The sequence below is a fragment of the Arctopsyche grandis genome, chromosome 9 (genome assembly GCF_051622035.1).
Source record: "Arctopsyche grandis isolate Sample6627 chromosome 9, ASM5162203v2, whole genome shotgun sequence".
NCBI classification, from domain to species: domain Eukaryota; kingdom Metazoa; phylum Arthropoda; class Insecta; order Trichoptera; family Hydropsychidae; genus Arctopsyche; species Arctopsyche grandis.
In genome coordinates this window covers 5405564-5419690 of record NC_135363.1, presented here as the reverse complement: position 1 = coordinate 5419690, position 14127 = coordinate 5405564, and the positions used below count along the sequence as shown (strand labels likewise).

General features: G+C 34.2%; 2 protein-coding genes across 5 annotated transcripts in view; one reads left to right on the top strand and one right to left on the bottom strand.

The window, feature by feature from the left end:
* The window catches only part of LOC143917127 (E3 SUMO-protein ligase ZBED1-like), a 93049-nt gene that overhangs the window by 3006 nt on the left and 75916 nt on the right, over window positions 1–14127 (bottom strand). The gene's annotated exons all lie outside the window — the stretch shown is intronic.
* LOC143917114 (uncharacterized) overlaps window positions 1–14127 on the top strand; it is a 52631-nt gene that overhangs the window by 15494 nt on the left and 23010 nt on the right. For 2 of the 4 annotated variants that reach the window (XR_013261043.1, XR_013261042.1), the window contains 2 exons: window positions 114–2793; window positions 3130–4295. The exons of 1 other annotated variant lie outside the window; for it this stretch is intronic. Coding sequence is in view for 1 of the 3 variants with exons in the window: in XM_077438514.1 (XP_077294640.1) it covers window positions 8956–8977 (22 nt within the window). In the remaining 2 variants the exon portion in view is untranslated. Of the gene's footprint in view, window positions 1–113; window positions 2794–3129; window positions 4296–8825; window positions 8978–14127 lie in introns of those variants that run through there. One more of the 4 variants, XM_077438514.1, reaches the window with a different exon arrangement.

Genomic DNA, 14127 nt, shown 5'->3' with positions numbered 1-14127 from the left:
GGGTTTCTAGTGCTTTAGATCGATTCTAAACAAATTGACATGTAAAATGACATCTAATCACACTATAAATATACATACATGTTTAAATGAATAACGTTCGGTTTATATTTTAGACACCTGGAGGAAAAAATACTTCGAGAGATAATGTGGAAGCAATAATAGATTCCAATACACACATTCTAGTGGAAGAATTAACATGTCGAAATGCTTTAGATGAGATGTGCCCTACAAATTCTGAATTGGATCATAAAATCAATAGTGTGAAACAAAAAAACTCGGATACTCGAAGAAAGCTGTATTATTGTGACATTTGTTCAAAATCATTTACTACGAAAAAAAATCTTAGTGCACATATAGGTATTCATACTGGGGTAAAGCCACACAAATGTGACATTTGTTCAAAATCATTTACTTCGAAACGAAATCTTAGTTCACATATAGGAATTCATACTGGGGTAAAGCCACACAAATGTGGCATTAGTTCAAAATCATTTACTATAAAATCTAACCTTAGTACACATATGGGTATTCATACTGGGGTAAAATCACACAAATGTGACATTTGTTCAAAATCATTTAATACGAAATATCAGCTTAGTAGTCATATGGGTATTCATACTGAGGTAAAACCACACAAATGTGACATTTGTTCAAAATCGTTTATTACGAAACATCATCTTAGTGCACATATAGGTATTCATACTGGGGTAAAGCCACACAAATGTGACATTTGTTCAAAATCGTTTATTACGAAACAACATCTTAGTGCACATATAGGTATTCATACTGGGGTAAAGCCACTCAAATGTGACATTTGTTCAAAATCATTTACTATGAAACACAGTCTTAGTAGACATATGGGTATTCATACTGGGGTAAAGCCACACAAATGTGACATTTGTTCAAAATCATTTACTATGCAATACAGTCTTAATAGACATATGGGTATTCATACTGGGGTAAAGCCACACAAATGTTACATTTGTTCAAAATCATTTACTGCGAAACAAGTGCTTAGTGTACATATGGGTATTCATGCTGGGTTAAAGCCATACAAATGTGACATTTGTTCAAAATCATTTACTACGAAACAAAGTCTTAGTGTACATATAGGTATTCATACTGGGGTAAAGCCACACAAATGTGACATTTGTTCAAAATCATTTACTACGAAACAAAGTCTTAGTGCACATATAGGTATTCATACTGGGGTAAAACCACACAAATGTGACATTTGTTCAAAATCATTTACTTGGAAACAACATCTTAGTGCACATATAGGTAGTCATACTGGGTTAAAGACATACAAATGTGACATTTGTTCAAAATCTTTTAACGGGATACGATACCTTACTGTACATATGGGTATGCATACTGGGGTAAAACCACACAAATGTGACATTTGTCCAAAATCATTTAATACGAAATATCAGCTTAGTAGTCATATGGGTATTCATACTGAGGTAAAACCATACAAATGTGACATTTGTTCAAAATCGTTTATTACGAAACAACATCTTAGTGCACATATAGGTATTCATACTGGGGTAAAGCCACACAAATGTGACATTTGTTCAAAATCGTTTATTACGAAACAACATCTTAGTGCACATATGGGTATTCATACTGGGGTAAAGCCACTCAAATGTGACATTTGTTCAAAATCATTTACTATGAAACACAGTCTTAGTAGACATATGGGTATTCATACTGGGGTAAAGCCACACAAATGTGATATTTGTTCAAAATCATTTACTGAGAAACAAATGCTTACTGTACATTTGGGTATGCATGCTGGGGTAAATCCACACAAATGTGACATTTGTCCAAAATCATTTAATACGAAATATCAGCTTAGTAGTCATATGGGTATTCATACTGGGTTAAAGCCATACAAATGTGACATTTGTTCAAAATCATTTACTATGAAACAAAATCTTAGTGCACATATAGGTGTTCATACTGGGGTAAAGCCACACAAATGTGACATTTGTTCAAAATCATTTACTTCGAAACAACATCTTAGTGCACATATAGGTAGTCATACTGGGTTAAAGACATACAAATGTGACATTTGTTCAAAATCTTTTAACAGGAAACGATACCTTACTGTACATATGGGTATTCATACTGGGGTAAAACCACACAAATGTGACATTTGTTCAAAATCATTTACTTTGAAACAATATCTTAGTTCACATATAGGTATTCATACTGCGGTAAAGCCACACAAATGTGACATTTGTTCAAAATCATTTACTTTGAAACAATATCTTAGTTCACATATAGGTATTCATACTGCGGTAAAGCCACACAAATGTGACATTTGTTCAAAATCATTTACTTCGAAACAACATCTTAGTGCACATATAGGTAGTCATACTGGGTTAAAGACATACAAATGTGACATTTGTTCAAAATCTTTTAACAGGAAACGATACCTTACTGTACATATGGGTATTCATACTGGGGTAAAACCACACAAATGTGACATTTGTTCAAAATCATTTAATACGAAATATCAGCTTAGTAGTCATATGGGTATTCATACTGAGGTAAAACCACACAAATGTGACATTTGTTCAAAATCGTTTATTACGAAACATCATCTTAGTGCACATATAGGTATTCATACTGGGGTAAAACCACACAAATGTGATATTTGTTCAAAATCGTTTATTACGAAACAACATCTTAGTAGACATATGGGTATTCATACTGGGTGAAAACCACACAACTGTGACATTTGTTCGAAATCATTTACGATGAAAAACATTCTTAGTAGACATATGGGTATTCATACTGGGGTAAAGCCACACAAATGTGACATTTGTTCAAAATCATTTACTGCGAAACAAATGCTTAGTGTACATATGGGTATTCATACTGGGTTAAAGCCATACAAATGTGACATTTGTTCAAAATCTTTTACTATGAAACAAAATCTTAGTGCACATATAGGTATTCATACTGGGGTAAAGCCACACAAATGTGACATTTGTTCAAAATCATTTACTGCGAAACAAATGCTTAGTGTACATATGGGTATTCATACTGGGTTAAAGCCATACAAATGTGACATTTGTTCAAAATCTTTTACCACGAAACAAAATCTTAGTGCACATATAGTTATTCATACTGGGGTAAAGCCACACAAATGTGACATTTGTTCAAAATCATTTACTACGAAACGATATCTTAGTTCACATATAGGTATTCATACTGGGGTAAAACCAAACAAATGTGACATTTGTTCAAAATCATTTACTTCGAAACAACATCTTAGTGCACATATAGTTATTCATACTGGGGTACAACCAAACAAATGTGACATTTGTTCAAAATCATTTACTATGAAATATCACCTTAGTAGACATATGGGTATTCATACTGAGGTAAAATCACACAAATGTGAAATTTGTTCAAAATCATTTAATACGAAATATCAGCTTAGTAAACAGATGGGTATTCATACTGGGTGAAAACCACACAAATGTGACATTTGTTCAAAATCATTTACTATGATATGTCAGCTTAGTAGAAATATGGGTATTCATGCTGGGGTCCCGTGTTGAGCTGGAATGTAGAGCTACTGCGGCACTTATCTATCTAGACGATTGGGCCATAATTAACAAACTTTCTTTCTCGCCCTCGTAATTTCAAGTTCTTACATCTACAGATAAAGAAAGAACATTTTCGGTATCTAATAATTTTTGCACTAATCTGAGATCGGCATTGGGGTATAAGCATTGAAGTAGAATGGGTAGAAGCGCTCTTAGCTTACAAAAATGTTACTACAAAAACTACGTTCAAACGGAGATTTCGGCTGTTTTGCTCAGTTGATTGTTAATCTCTGTAGCAGTAGGATCTCTTTGAAATAAGCTCTACTAGTGAAATTGTGTGGTAGTATTAGTTCGACAAAGTCCGAACATCTGTATGTGCCCGTGCGTCCCTGAACGTCAAGGGACGATCACTTCCACGAATTTTTTTTCTTCACTCTTTAGTCTCTCTTCTGACTTTCCGTCTCTCTCTTCGATGGCTCGCTTTTAAGCGATACTTTTGTTAGGAATGACTATTCTATACATTATACTTCAATGGGGATAAGTCTCTCAATGCTTTGGTGTTTCTCAAGTATTATTACATATGTTCAAATTAGGAAAACTAAATAAAAAATTTAATTTATGATATACATACTGTATTATATTTGTATTTCTTTATTATATGTTTTTTATCACCTATAATATTTTTCCAGAATTGTATAATGAAACAAAATAAAATTTGAATTGAAAATCTGCAAATTTTTGAATTTGATTTTGGACCCGGATATGTCGGGTTTTCAGAAACCCTAGGATATCATAAGAAACCCTAACATATCATAAGTTAGAATAAATATGATTTCTTCAATATAACAATATTTTAACATTATTGAAATATAACCGCGATGCATGTACGGATGTTAAAACAGAGGTCGGCAACCTATGCCACAGCATGCGGAATGTCTTGTATTTTGGGCATATTGCTCTTACTGCTTAATTGATGCTAAAATTCATAAAATATGCGAATAGATGCTAAAATAACAAACAAATGTGAAATTTGCATAAAATTTATAAAATTAATAGACAATTTAGAAGTGTCTTCCTATCCCTTTGCCCATTTATTATGTGAAGAAATTGAGGGGATAAAACAGTGCTTGCAGTTTACCATAGACGGTGTTTTTCCTGTTGAAACCAAGCAACTGCTTATGTCTACTACTGTAAACAAAATAAGACAGTTGGAGCTGTGTATCCAAAAGGCTGCTCAAAAAAGAGTCTTAAAACTAGACTCGCACTCAAGACAAATCTATTCCTCCGCACATTTATTAAACTATTAAAACCATCTGTGGCAGGTTCAAAATCTAATATTAATGTTAAAGAAGCAGTTTTGTTTTTTAGAAACCTGCCATTGTTTAATGTATTAACGGAGGCTCAATATTTTGAAGGATATCAGCACTTTTAAGACAATTAATAGAGAAAGTGAATTCACGCCGGATATACATATTGCTATTATTGATGGCAACAAAAATTAAATATGAAGAGTTTGGTTGTGCCTCTATAAAATCTGTTTGGTGTCCTGTCAATAGTGTGGATGCTGAAAAGTATTGTTACGTACGCCGTGGATTGAGCGAGTTGTACTTAGACCAACGGATATCTGTTATCGGTTAACTAAATGCATGCACTTACTTCCAAAGATTATATCTGGACTCTAAGTGCATTTAGGCTAAACAATGACCGTTATTAGTTATTTCTCAGAATCGGTATGGGAAGACCCAATCTCTTGGAAATACATATCCGAATACGTGACTATACAACAGGTAAACAGATTAGGCGTCCTGAGAGATCTACCCTTTATAAGGCGGTACGTAGGCGATATCATGTCATTCTGGACTTGGCAGTGACACTGCGTGTATCTCCTGAATCATCAATAAATGCTGTGAAACGACTGTTGGCTTTTGACTTGGATCCTCCACCCACCCTTACGTAACAGTATTTTAGTAAATACAATATAATTGTTACCGATCGTCGCACGAATCTCAAAAAAGAATCTGTAGAAATATGCTCCATGTTAATAGAAGTACAAGAGTAAATTGAGATTCGAATTGATATGAGAAAATTGTGGCTATTTTTTTCTGAGATTCAAACAATGGTTTGGAATATCTGTTTCTGGTATATTAAAAATTTTCCTAGGTTCAAGAAAACCGAAATAGTTTTTCACCAGCTGCATTCCCGCAAAACGTGTCTTAATTTGAACAGTTATTTTGATGATTTATGGCCCCCTATTTCCGTGTGCCCCGCTATATATATGTACATATGTAGGTATGCCACTGATAGTGTGAAGTCGAGCCTGTTCCTGCACTTCGACTTCTTTGCAGCATAATAAGAAAATCCTGCTTCGCATAAATAGGTTGTAGAAACAATAACAAATAAAATATCGTGTAGAAACAATATTTACTTCCGTAAATATTTAGACCGTTGATATATCGGGGGCATTATCAATTACTGTTGTGAAGGCAATGTTTGTTATTAAATTTTTTTTTCTCTGGTAAGTTATTATTAATATTCAATATTAAATTCAATAATGTTAATTAAATTTTTCACCAAAATTAATTTATTATATTTATAAAAGTTTGAGTCTTTGAGCCACGTTCTGTAAATTTCGAAAAAGTTTCAGCTTACTTGAGAATATTTTTTTAATAATTTTGAGGTTTTTTTAATAATTTTATTGTAAAAATTATTAAATAATAATAAATTATTCTATAAATATTGTTGCGTACGGGTGGGTGGAGGATCCAAGTAAAAGGCCAATAGTCGTATCACAGCATTTATTGATGATTAAGGAGTTACACGCACTGTCCCTGCTCAGCCCAGAATGACATGATATCGCCTACGCACCGCCTTATAAAGGGAAGATCTCTCAGGGCGCCTAATCTGTTTACCTGTTGTTTAGTCACGTATTCGGATATGTATTTCCACGACATTGGGTCTCCCCGTACTGATTCTGAGAAATAACTAATAACGGTCATTGTTTAGCCTAAATGCACTTAGAGTCCAGATATAATCCTTGGAAGTAAGTGCATGCACTTAGTTAACCGATAACAGATATCCGTTGGTCTAAGTGCAATTCGCTCAATCCGCGGCGTACGTAACAATATTATAAATATAAAAGTTGAGAACATTATTATTTCATAAATAAATAATACCTACTTTCAAAATATTGTTCAAGATTAATATAATATAAATAATAATTGTGGGTTTTAGTTATGGTTTAACTACATATGTTTTAACGTTCATGAATTGCATCGATAACACTGTTCGACACGAAAAATGGTTCAGAGACGAGATATGACTTTTCTTATAGATCTATGTCCAGTAAACACGAATCTGGTAATAAAAAATGTTGATTGGCTCGAGATTCGGAGATGTATGTGTGTTTTTTAAATCGCGCGATTTTTCTATATCTTAGTGTTGTTCGGGCGATGTCTCAAAATCTGTCAATTCCCTGTTTAAAATAAATATTGGAATCTATAGTCGGATATTTTATCTTTCATTTGTAGTACTTTTCAGCTTAAAAATCTCTCTAAATAGTCGTCCAGTTCAAATCAAAAGTACATACAGTGAGCGACAAAAAAAAAGCCGCATTTGCGTTTTTCTATGAAATATGATTTTACTCTTATATATGGCGATATTCTCAGTACAAAAATTTATTAAACGATGATAAGGATCATAAGGAGATTAAAACAGAAGAAACTATGAATTTTTGCTACGTGTTTATTGAAATATTGAAATTATTTGCGAAATGTATAAAAATGGGGAAAAACGTATTGGCTGCATTTTGGTCGTGTTTCACTTGTTTTGAAGCGATTTCCAACCTATAAATTTTTTTATATGTTGTAGATAAGCTATTCTATTAATAAATATAAAGAAATATATAATTATTTAGATTAACAATTTGTTATTTCACATTTATTTATCGGGTGTGCAATGGCTTAACTAGGAGTTTTGGGCCCGTAAGCAAAAAATCAACCAGGACCCCCCCCCCCCCCCCTCGAATTTTTAAATCGAAATTTGGCTGCTTCTTTGTGCCATTTTGGCTGCTTCTTTGTGCTCAATTGTAAGCAAAGATAATTCATTGAGTCTGGTTTGACCGATCGTATTTCTTTGTATTCGAATAAAGGTCTGTTCATACCTAGTCAGCACGTACGAAAAGAACTATTCTTTGGTACATTTTGTATGGGTATATTCATACCAACCGTCACGTTTACGCCACGGCAGGCTTACAGCAGTACCCGACATTTCCTGTTCACACCTTACAGCAACATCCGTCAACGTATCGTAACCGTTTTTTTGGCCATTGTGGAAATTTACACGCAAATTACGTGCCATGAGTCTGCCGCTTTGCTGTTTTGGACCAATTATCGATAGTGACAGTTGACAGCTGTTCAATATTTCGACTGGTTTTGGCGCAAATATTTAAAAAAAAATTAATTTTTTACGGAAATATTTAAAAAAAATTGGTCCATCATCCACAAGCTCCTTATACAGTGTCCAAAACTCTCCTTCGGTTTTTCAATTTTTTAACATGGGATGCACATCAAAACGCCTCCGTGCTTTTTTATCTCCTTCTTGAGCTTCTTCTTCCAACAACAGCGCGATTATACATAATTTTTCGTTCGATAAACGTCGAAACATTTTTGCTGACTTGTATTCTGACGCGTAGCTACGAATGCACGTGTATGCATTCATATTGTAAGTACTCGACAATACGACTTAAGCAATATTGCGCAGTATCGTCATGGCCTGTAATGTTTAAGTAAGCCGATTTTGCCTTGCACTCGGCCAAATTGCTGTAAGCGTGACGTGACCGCGACGTATAGGTAGATATGAATAGAAATGTAATAAAACGACATATTTGAAACGGAGTCGTGCAGTGCTGAAGCCGTGCAGTGCTGTTAAGTATGAACAGACCTTAATACAAGCATTTTTATACTTTGTGACGAGTATTTTGTGACCAGTAATCACCGAATCATATGAAAAAAATTCAACGGAAATAATTTCGAATTTTGTCTTAACGAGGTGCATTTCATAAATGAGATCTAAAACTCAGCATATAAAACTAAACACCAAACTTAAAAATTAAATAAGCATTAAAATTGTCTGAATATATTATAAAAACCATGATAAGAATCTGTAAATAAAATAAAAACGAAGCACAAAGTGTCCCTGACGCACATGCATCGCAAAGTGGTGTGCGTGTGCGTGCGCGTTAACAGTAAATTCATATGCGAGTGTTCGCGGTCAGTCGGTGAGTAATGCCTGGTGGGGGCTGCACCCGTCCCGCGATGAGCCGTCGAGTGAGAGCCCGCTGCAGCGCCTCCGCCCCCTTGTGAGCCTCCGCCCCCGGCCCCCCTCAGCCCGCGTCATGGACACCAGCAGACCCCGAGGTGAGATCCTCTTTTCCCCCTCAATGACAGCCACGTCCAACTGTCACACTTCCTCATTCACTTCACATCACATACGAGCAATATCTTTGTTTCTTTTTACACCGCATCACCAATCTATTCATTCATACACGCAACTCGAATCATTTCTATTGATATATATATATATACGAAACATCTCCTATTTGGAATATTTTCCCTCAACTAATTTGCAATACAGTGACGTTTATAGTATGAGAAAAATTAACACATCAAACACGTCGCGGAAATCATTATTAACATTACGAAATTTGACGTATTCTATTTGTTCGCAATACAGGAGTTGTATAATTTTGTGGCAATGGTGAGTCTACGGCGATTAGTCATTGTTGATAATACATTCAATCTGAACTGACTTGCAATAATTTGTGTAGTATATGTATGAAGAGTATTGAAAATTATATTAACTTTTTTTGTTTAATTACCTTTCCAGGATCGTTTAATGTACAAATTGTGCTTCAAATGATATATAAAATGTACAAAGACGATTATAATTTTTCATATAGCCAACTCTCCTACATATAACGCATTAGATTTGCTTTCCAAGAAAACGGAAAAAATGTACGAAGGGTATAAAAAAAATGAATAATTTTCTAAGAAAAAATGATACAAGTTATAACATTTTCTTATATTTTCACTGATTTTCTTTCCTGTTCTTATATTTAATCAGCAGCGTGGACTAGTGGTTAGCATATTATGCCTTCGAGCAGAATGGTCACGGGTTTGAGTTCCACTAGAGTCCCGCTGCTGGCCAGACCTCATTTCCTACCAGAGTTTGCCAATTTTTCTGATTTTCATCGATTTAGGCGTCTCCTTTGCAATCTCTCTCGCCGCAAATCTCAAGCTAAATTTTAATGAAAAGTTGAAAAATCTTATTATAAAGCTCATTGCACGTTGCTCGCGTACAAGCAAATAAAACTTTCTGGCTTTACTAGCGTTTGTGCAAACAAAATGCAAAATGCAAGTCACGCCGATCATAATTCAAGAGGCCAAGATTTTAAAGCTATGAATTTCAGCCATTATTTATCATATAATCAGCAGCGTGGACTAGTGGTTAGTATATTATACTTTCAATGGTCACAGGTTCGAGTCCCGCTGCTGACCAGAGCTTAGTTTGTGACTCCAGGTCGATCGTTTCTTATCAGAGTTTGCCAATTTTTCTGATTTTCATTGAAACAATACCTGTAAATTGGCATCTCCTTTCCAATCTCTCTTGCAAATCTCGGGTTATTCAGCCACTTGAAGTTCGCCAATTTCAATAATAAAATGCTACAAAAATCTCCCCATAAATGTAACTGTGGATGTTTGTATGAATTCACATTGTTTAAAATGCTCACTTTGGAGCAATTTCTAAAGCGAGTGTTCATGTTCCATGAAATATAATAAAATAAAATAATATATTTGTAGTTTTGCCTCACGGAGCCAATCTACATTGTATTTTTTTTTTATTTTTAAATGCTTTTTATTATTACGAAATAATGTTCACAATACATCTTATATGTATTTTAATAGATACTGATCTACTGATCATTTTCTATTTTACAATTTATTTTAATTTGGTTAGTAATCATAGTATTGTATTATTCTAATGTTAATGTACAGCATAATAGGAAAAAGAGTTAAAAAACCTATTTACAATTCTTATAAATGTTCATAATACATCTAATACATAATATTAATTAAAGACTCGTCGATGACCTGAAGCAGAGATTGTGTTTAGGTAATCTGTGTGCGGTCTCCGTGACGAGCCAAAATGTTAAATTACAGAAAACACAAATATCGGAAGGCAAAGATCGAAAATCGAAAGATCTTAAATCGAAAGATCAAAAAAAAAGGGTGCATGGTAAACGGTACATTCTCACTTAATTTGCGCGAGCAGGATACAAGAGGAACAGGCTTTTCCTCCCGTATTAATGTACGCGCGCAGAATACGGGAGGAAAAGCCTGTTCCTCTTGTTCCTGTTGTACCCTGCTCGCGCAAATTAAGTGAGTATGTACCGTTTACCATGTACCCTTTTTTTTTTTGATCTTTCGACTTAAGATCTTTCGATTTTCGATCTTTGCCTTCCGATATTTGTGTTTTCTGTAATTTAACATTCTGGCTCGTCACGCAGACCCATCTGTGTGTTATACCTGAAGGGTATAGACATTTCGTTGTAATCACCGAGACTCTTCACAAGTGTGCTAGTATGGTTATTAATGATTCTGTCATAGAATCTACCGGTTAGTTTGTCAGTGATGTCTCTAACAAACGGAATATTATCTACATTGTATGTATGTTGTACAGAATAGATTCATATTTTGCTCGGTATTTGTAATATAAACCGCTTAAACATCAGGCCAATCTGAATAGTAAGCATTTTATTAAATTCATTCGATTAGTTTTATTTTCTTTCAATTTATTTGAATATTCATTTGTGTTTTTATTAAATTGAACATCACAGATTTTACTAATCAAACATACAAAGTCTGGTATGGTTTGGTTCTGTTAAGCAAAGAAAAACTCCTCAATATGTCAACTTTAACACACTCGTCCGATTGTAATACGATTTGTTCACCGTTGCCTCCGAGATACGCTGATACATTTAGCCGTTGTATAGTTTACATACGAGTAATGAATACGAGTCCCCCGGCACAGTGCAATGTTTGCAGTTGCTTAGATATGACTATCGAGATAGTCGAGGGAGGTATTTTATCCAGCGGCTTTGTCACCTTCATGCTCTGATAAAATGGCATCGGATAACGATCTGCGGAATTCTCGACTTTTATCTTTTGATTGTTTAATTTTGGCGAGCGTGAAAGTGTGCCGTCATTAAAGTCGAACGACGTAAACGATTCTCTTTTGCTTTTTTTATTTTTCGGTGCTCTTTTTGCCAATTACGCAAATACAGTTGTCGATCGGACAAATACATAGTACATATGCTGCGAATTAGCGGTGCTCATCGCAGGTGTTTCTAATGATCGTGCTCGGTAGTTATCTACGATTAGCACGCTAGGACAATAAAATTGATTCCAAGGCCTCGGCCACAATTAATATTACCTATTATTATTGTTGTTCTCCGTGGATTTGTAAGCTCTGTTTGATGTTCGTTTTGTGTTTGTTTAGTCGTTTGGATTCTGCTTTGTGCTAATTTTTGTGGTTCAATCTATAAAAAGTTGCTTTCAGATCCGATATACAGTTTTGTTTAAAGAATGGAACTATTTTTACAAACCGCCTTTACTTTTGACTTACGATTACAATTCAAGAAAATATTTGCCTCTTATCCGATCGTTTTCATACATTGCCATGATGCTCATTTTGGTCATCAATATGGAGTAAATGGGTCCTCCGCCATTACGATAGAGATAAAATATCGTTCAAGTTTGCAAATTTGAAATCTGGGTGACGTCTATGTAGTCTTCAGTTTTATACATAGATGGCGGTAGTAAAATAAAATTATTGGTATTTTTATTTAAAATAATAATTTATATAGCTTAATATTATATACAAAACGAAAAAGGCGGTTTGTTTTTAAAAAACTTTTTTTACAAGGTTATTTTTTTTAAACAATTATTATTTATGATCATTATAAGCCTGTATTTTTAGCATGTAGCATTTTCTATTTTTTTAATTTGTAATGTGAGCTTTCAATTGGTTATACAGGCGTACTGTCACTTTTAAAATCGCTTAGACGAAACCGTGCAGCGACAAAATCGCGCAAACCAAAATAGCGCGGCGACAATATCGCGCAACGCTTATGTAAACAAGAAAATAAATATTAAAACAAGTAATATAAATATTAAAAACAGGTCTAATGTACGCGAAAAATCCGATCTGTTATCTGATTTCATTGCTCAAACAGTTCCTCACCAAATTTTCAACCAACCTACCCACTATTTGAAAATACTTGCAGTACAATTTTAAAGCCATTAGCGTCGCTTTCGTAAAAACCGTCACGTCTGGCAACATCGTAAAAATATAAAAAAAATAGACGTTGAATTTGGTGACACGACAAAGTTGCATACGACAATGCCGCGCGGAATAAAACTATAAAATATAAGTTTTTGTTTTTGTTTTATTAGATGTAGAATCATGTAGCTCATCGAAAGAAATTCACTAGGGATTGTTGGTTTTTCAAAACCGGATTTTACGCCATATTTTCAAAATGCAAAAACAGGTTTAAAAATTTGCCAAGTCGGATTTAAATACTAGAATTAATATGAAAATTTTTCTTTGTTAATGATGTAAAAATATTTTTTTCTTAATTTATTTCTCATGTTTGGAAAACGAAAAATCGTAAAATTAATTCCGATCTGGCTAAACTTCGTCTAGTAAATTCCGAGCAGAAAGGATTAAATAAGTGTTTCAAAAATTTTAGTCATTCGTTTTGACGCGCCTGTCACTAAAATTCGTTGATGCCCGTCATTTGTGACTCAGATGTCTAATTATGAGTACATTAGGAACGTTTACATTTGTCTTGCGCGGTTTTGTCGGCGCCGCATTGTCTTGCGCCGCTTTGTCAGGGTGCCGCTGATAAAAATTGCCTGTTTAAAAAACAATTGCATATGGTCTTACTCAATTTATCAACTATTTTAACAAAATTTTGACTAGTTCTTATAAAAGACAATTTCATAATTCGATGAATTAAATACGAATTTGGATTCTAAACAGCATAATAAATCATAGAATCGTTCTAAAACAATGAAAAGAACTTATTCCGCGTTACAAAGAGGTTGCTTAAGTTGATCTTTTGCATCGTGGAGCTCATCAGATTACTTTATCGCAGGATGTTAATGTCTGCCGATTTAATTTAGCATTTAACTCTCGTTTTTTTTATTTGTTTTAATGAATGAACTTATCTTCTCAGCAGCGAAAGGTCAAATGGATCAATTTTGCGATTGAAATTTATAACATATGTATTTATCAATGAATCACCTTTGTTTGTATCGTCCGAGCGTTTAAACTGATTAACCTTAGTGATAATCACAATTTATCAATATATTATTATTCAATACATGCAAATTTTTTTAATACTACTGTCCAATCGGTGTAGGATGACACTTAAAACGTACATGCTATCTCCCTCGCCTCCACCAATAGCATTTCGCGCGTACAAATGTTCTACTGTCTGCAC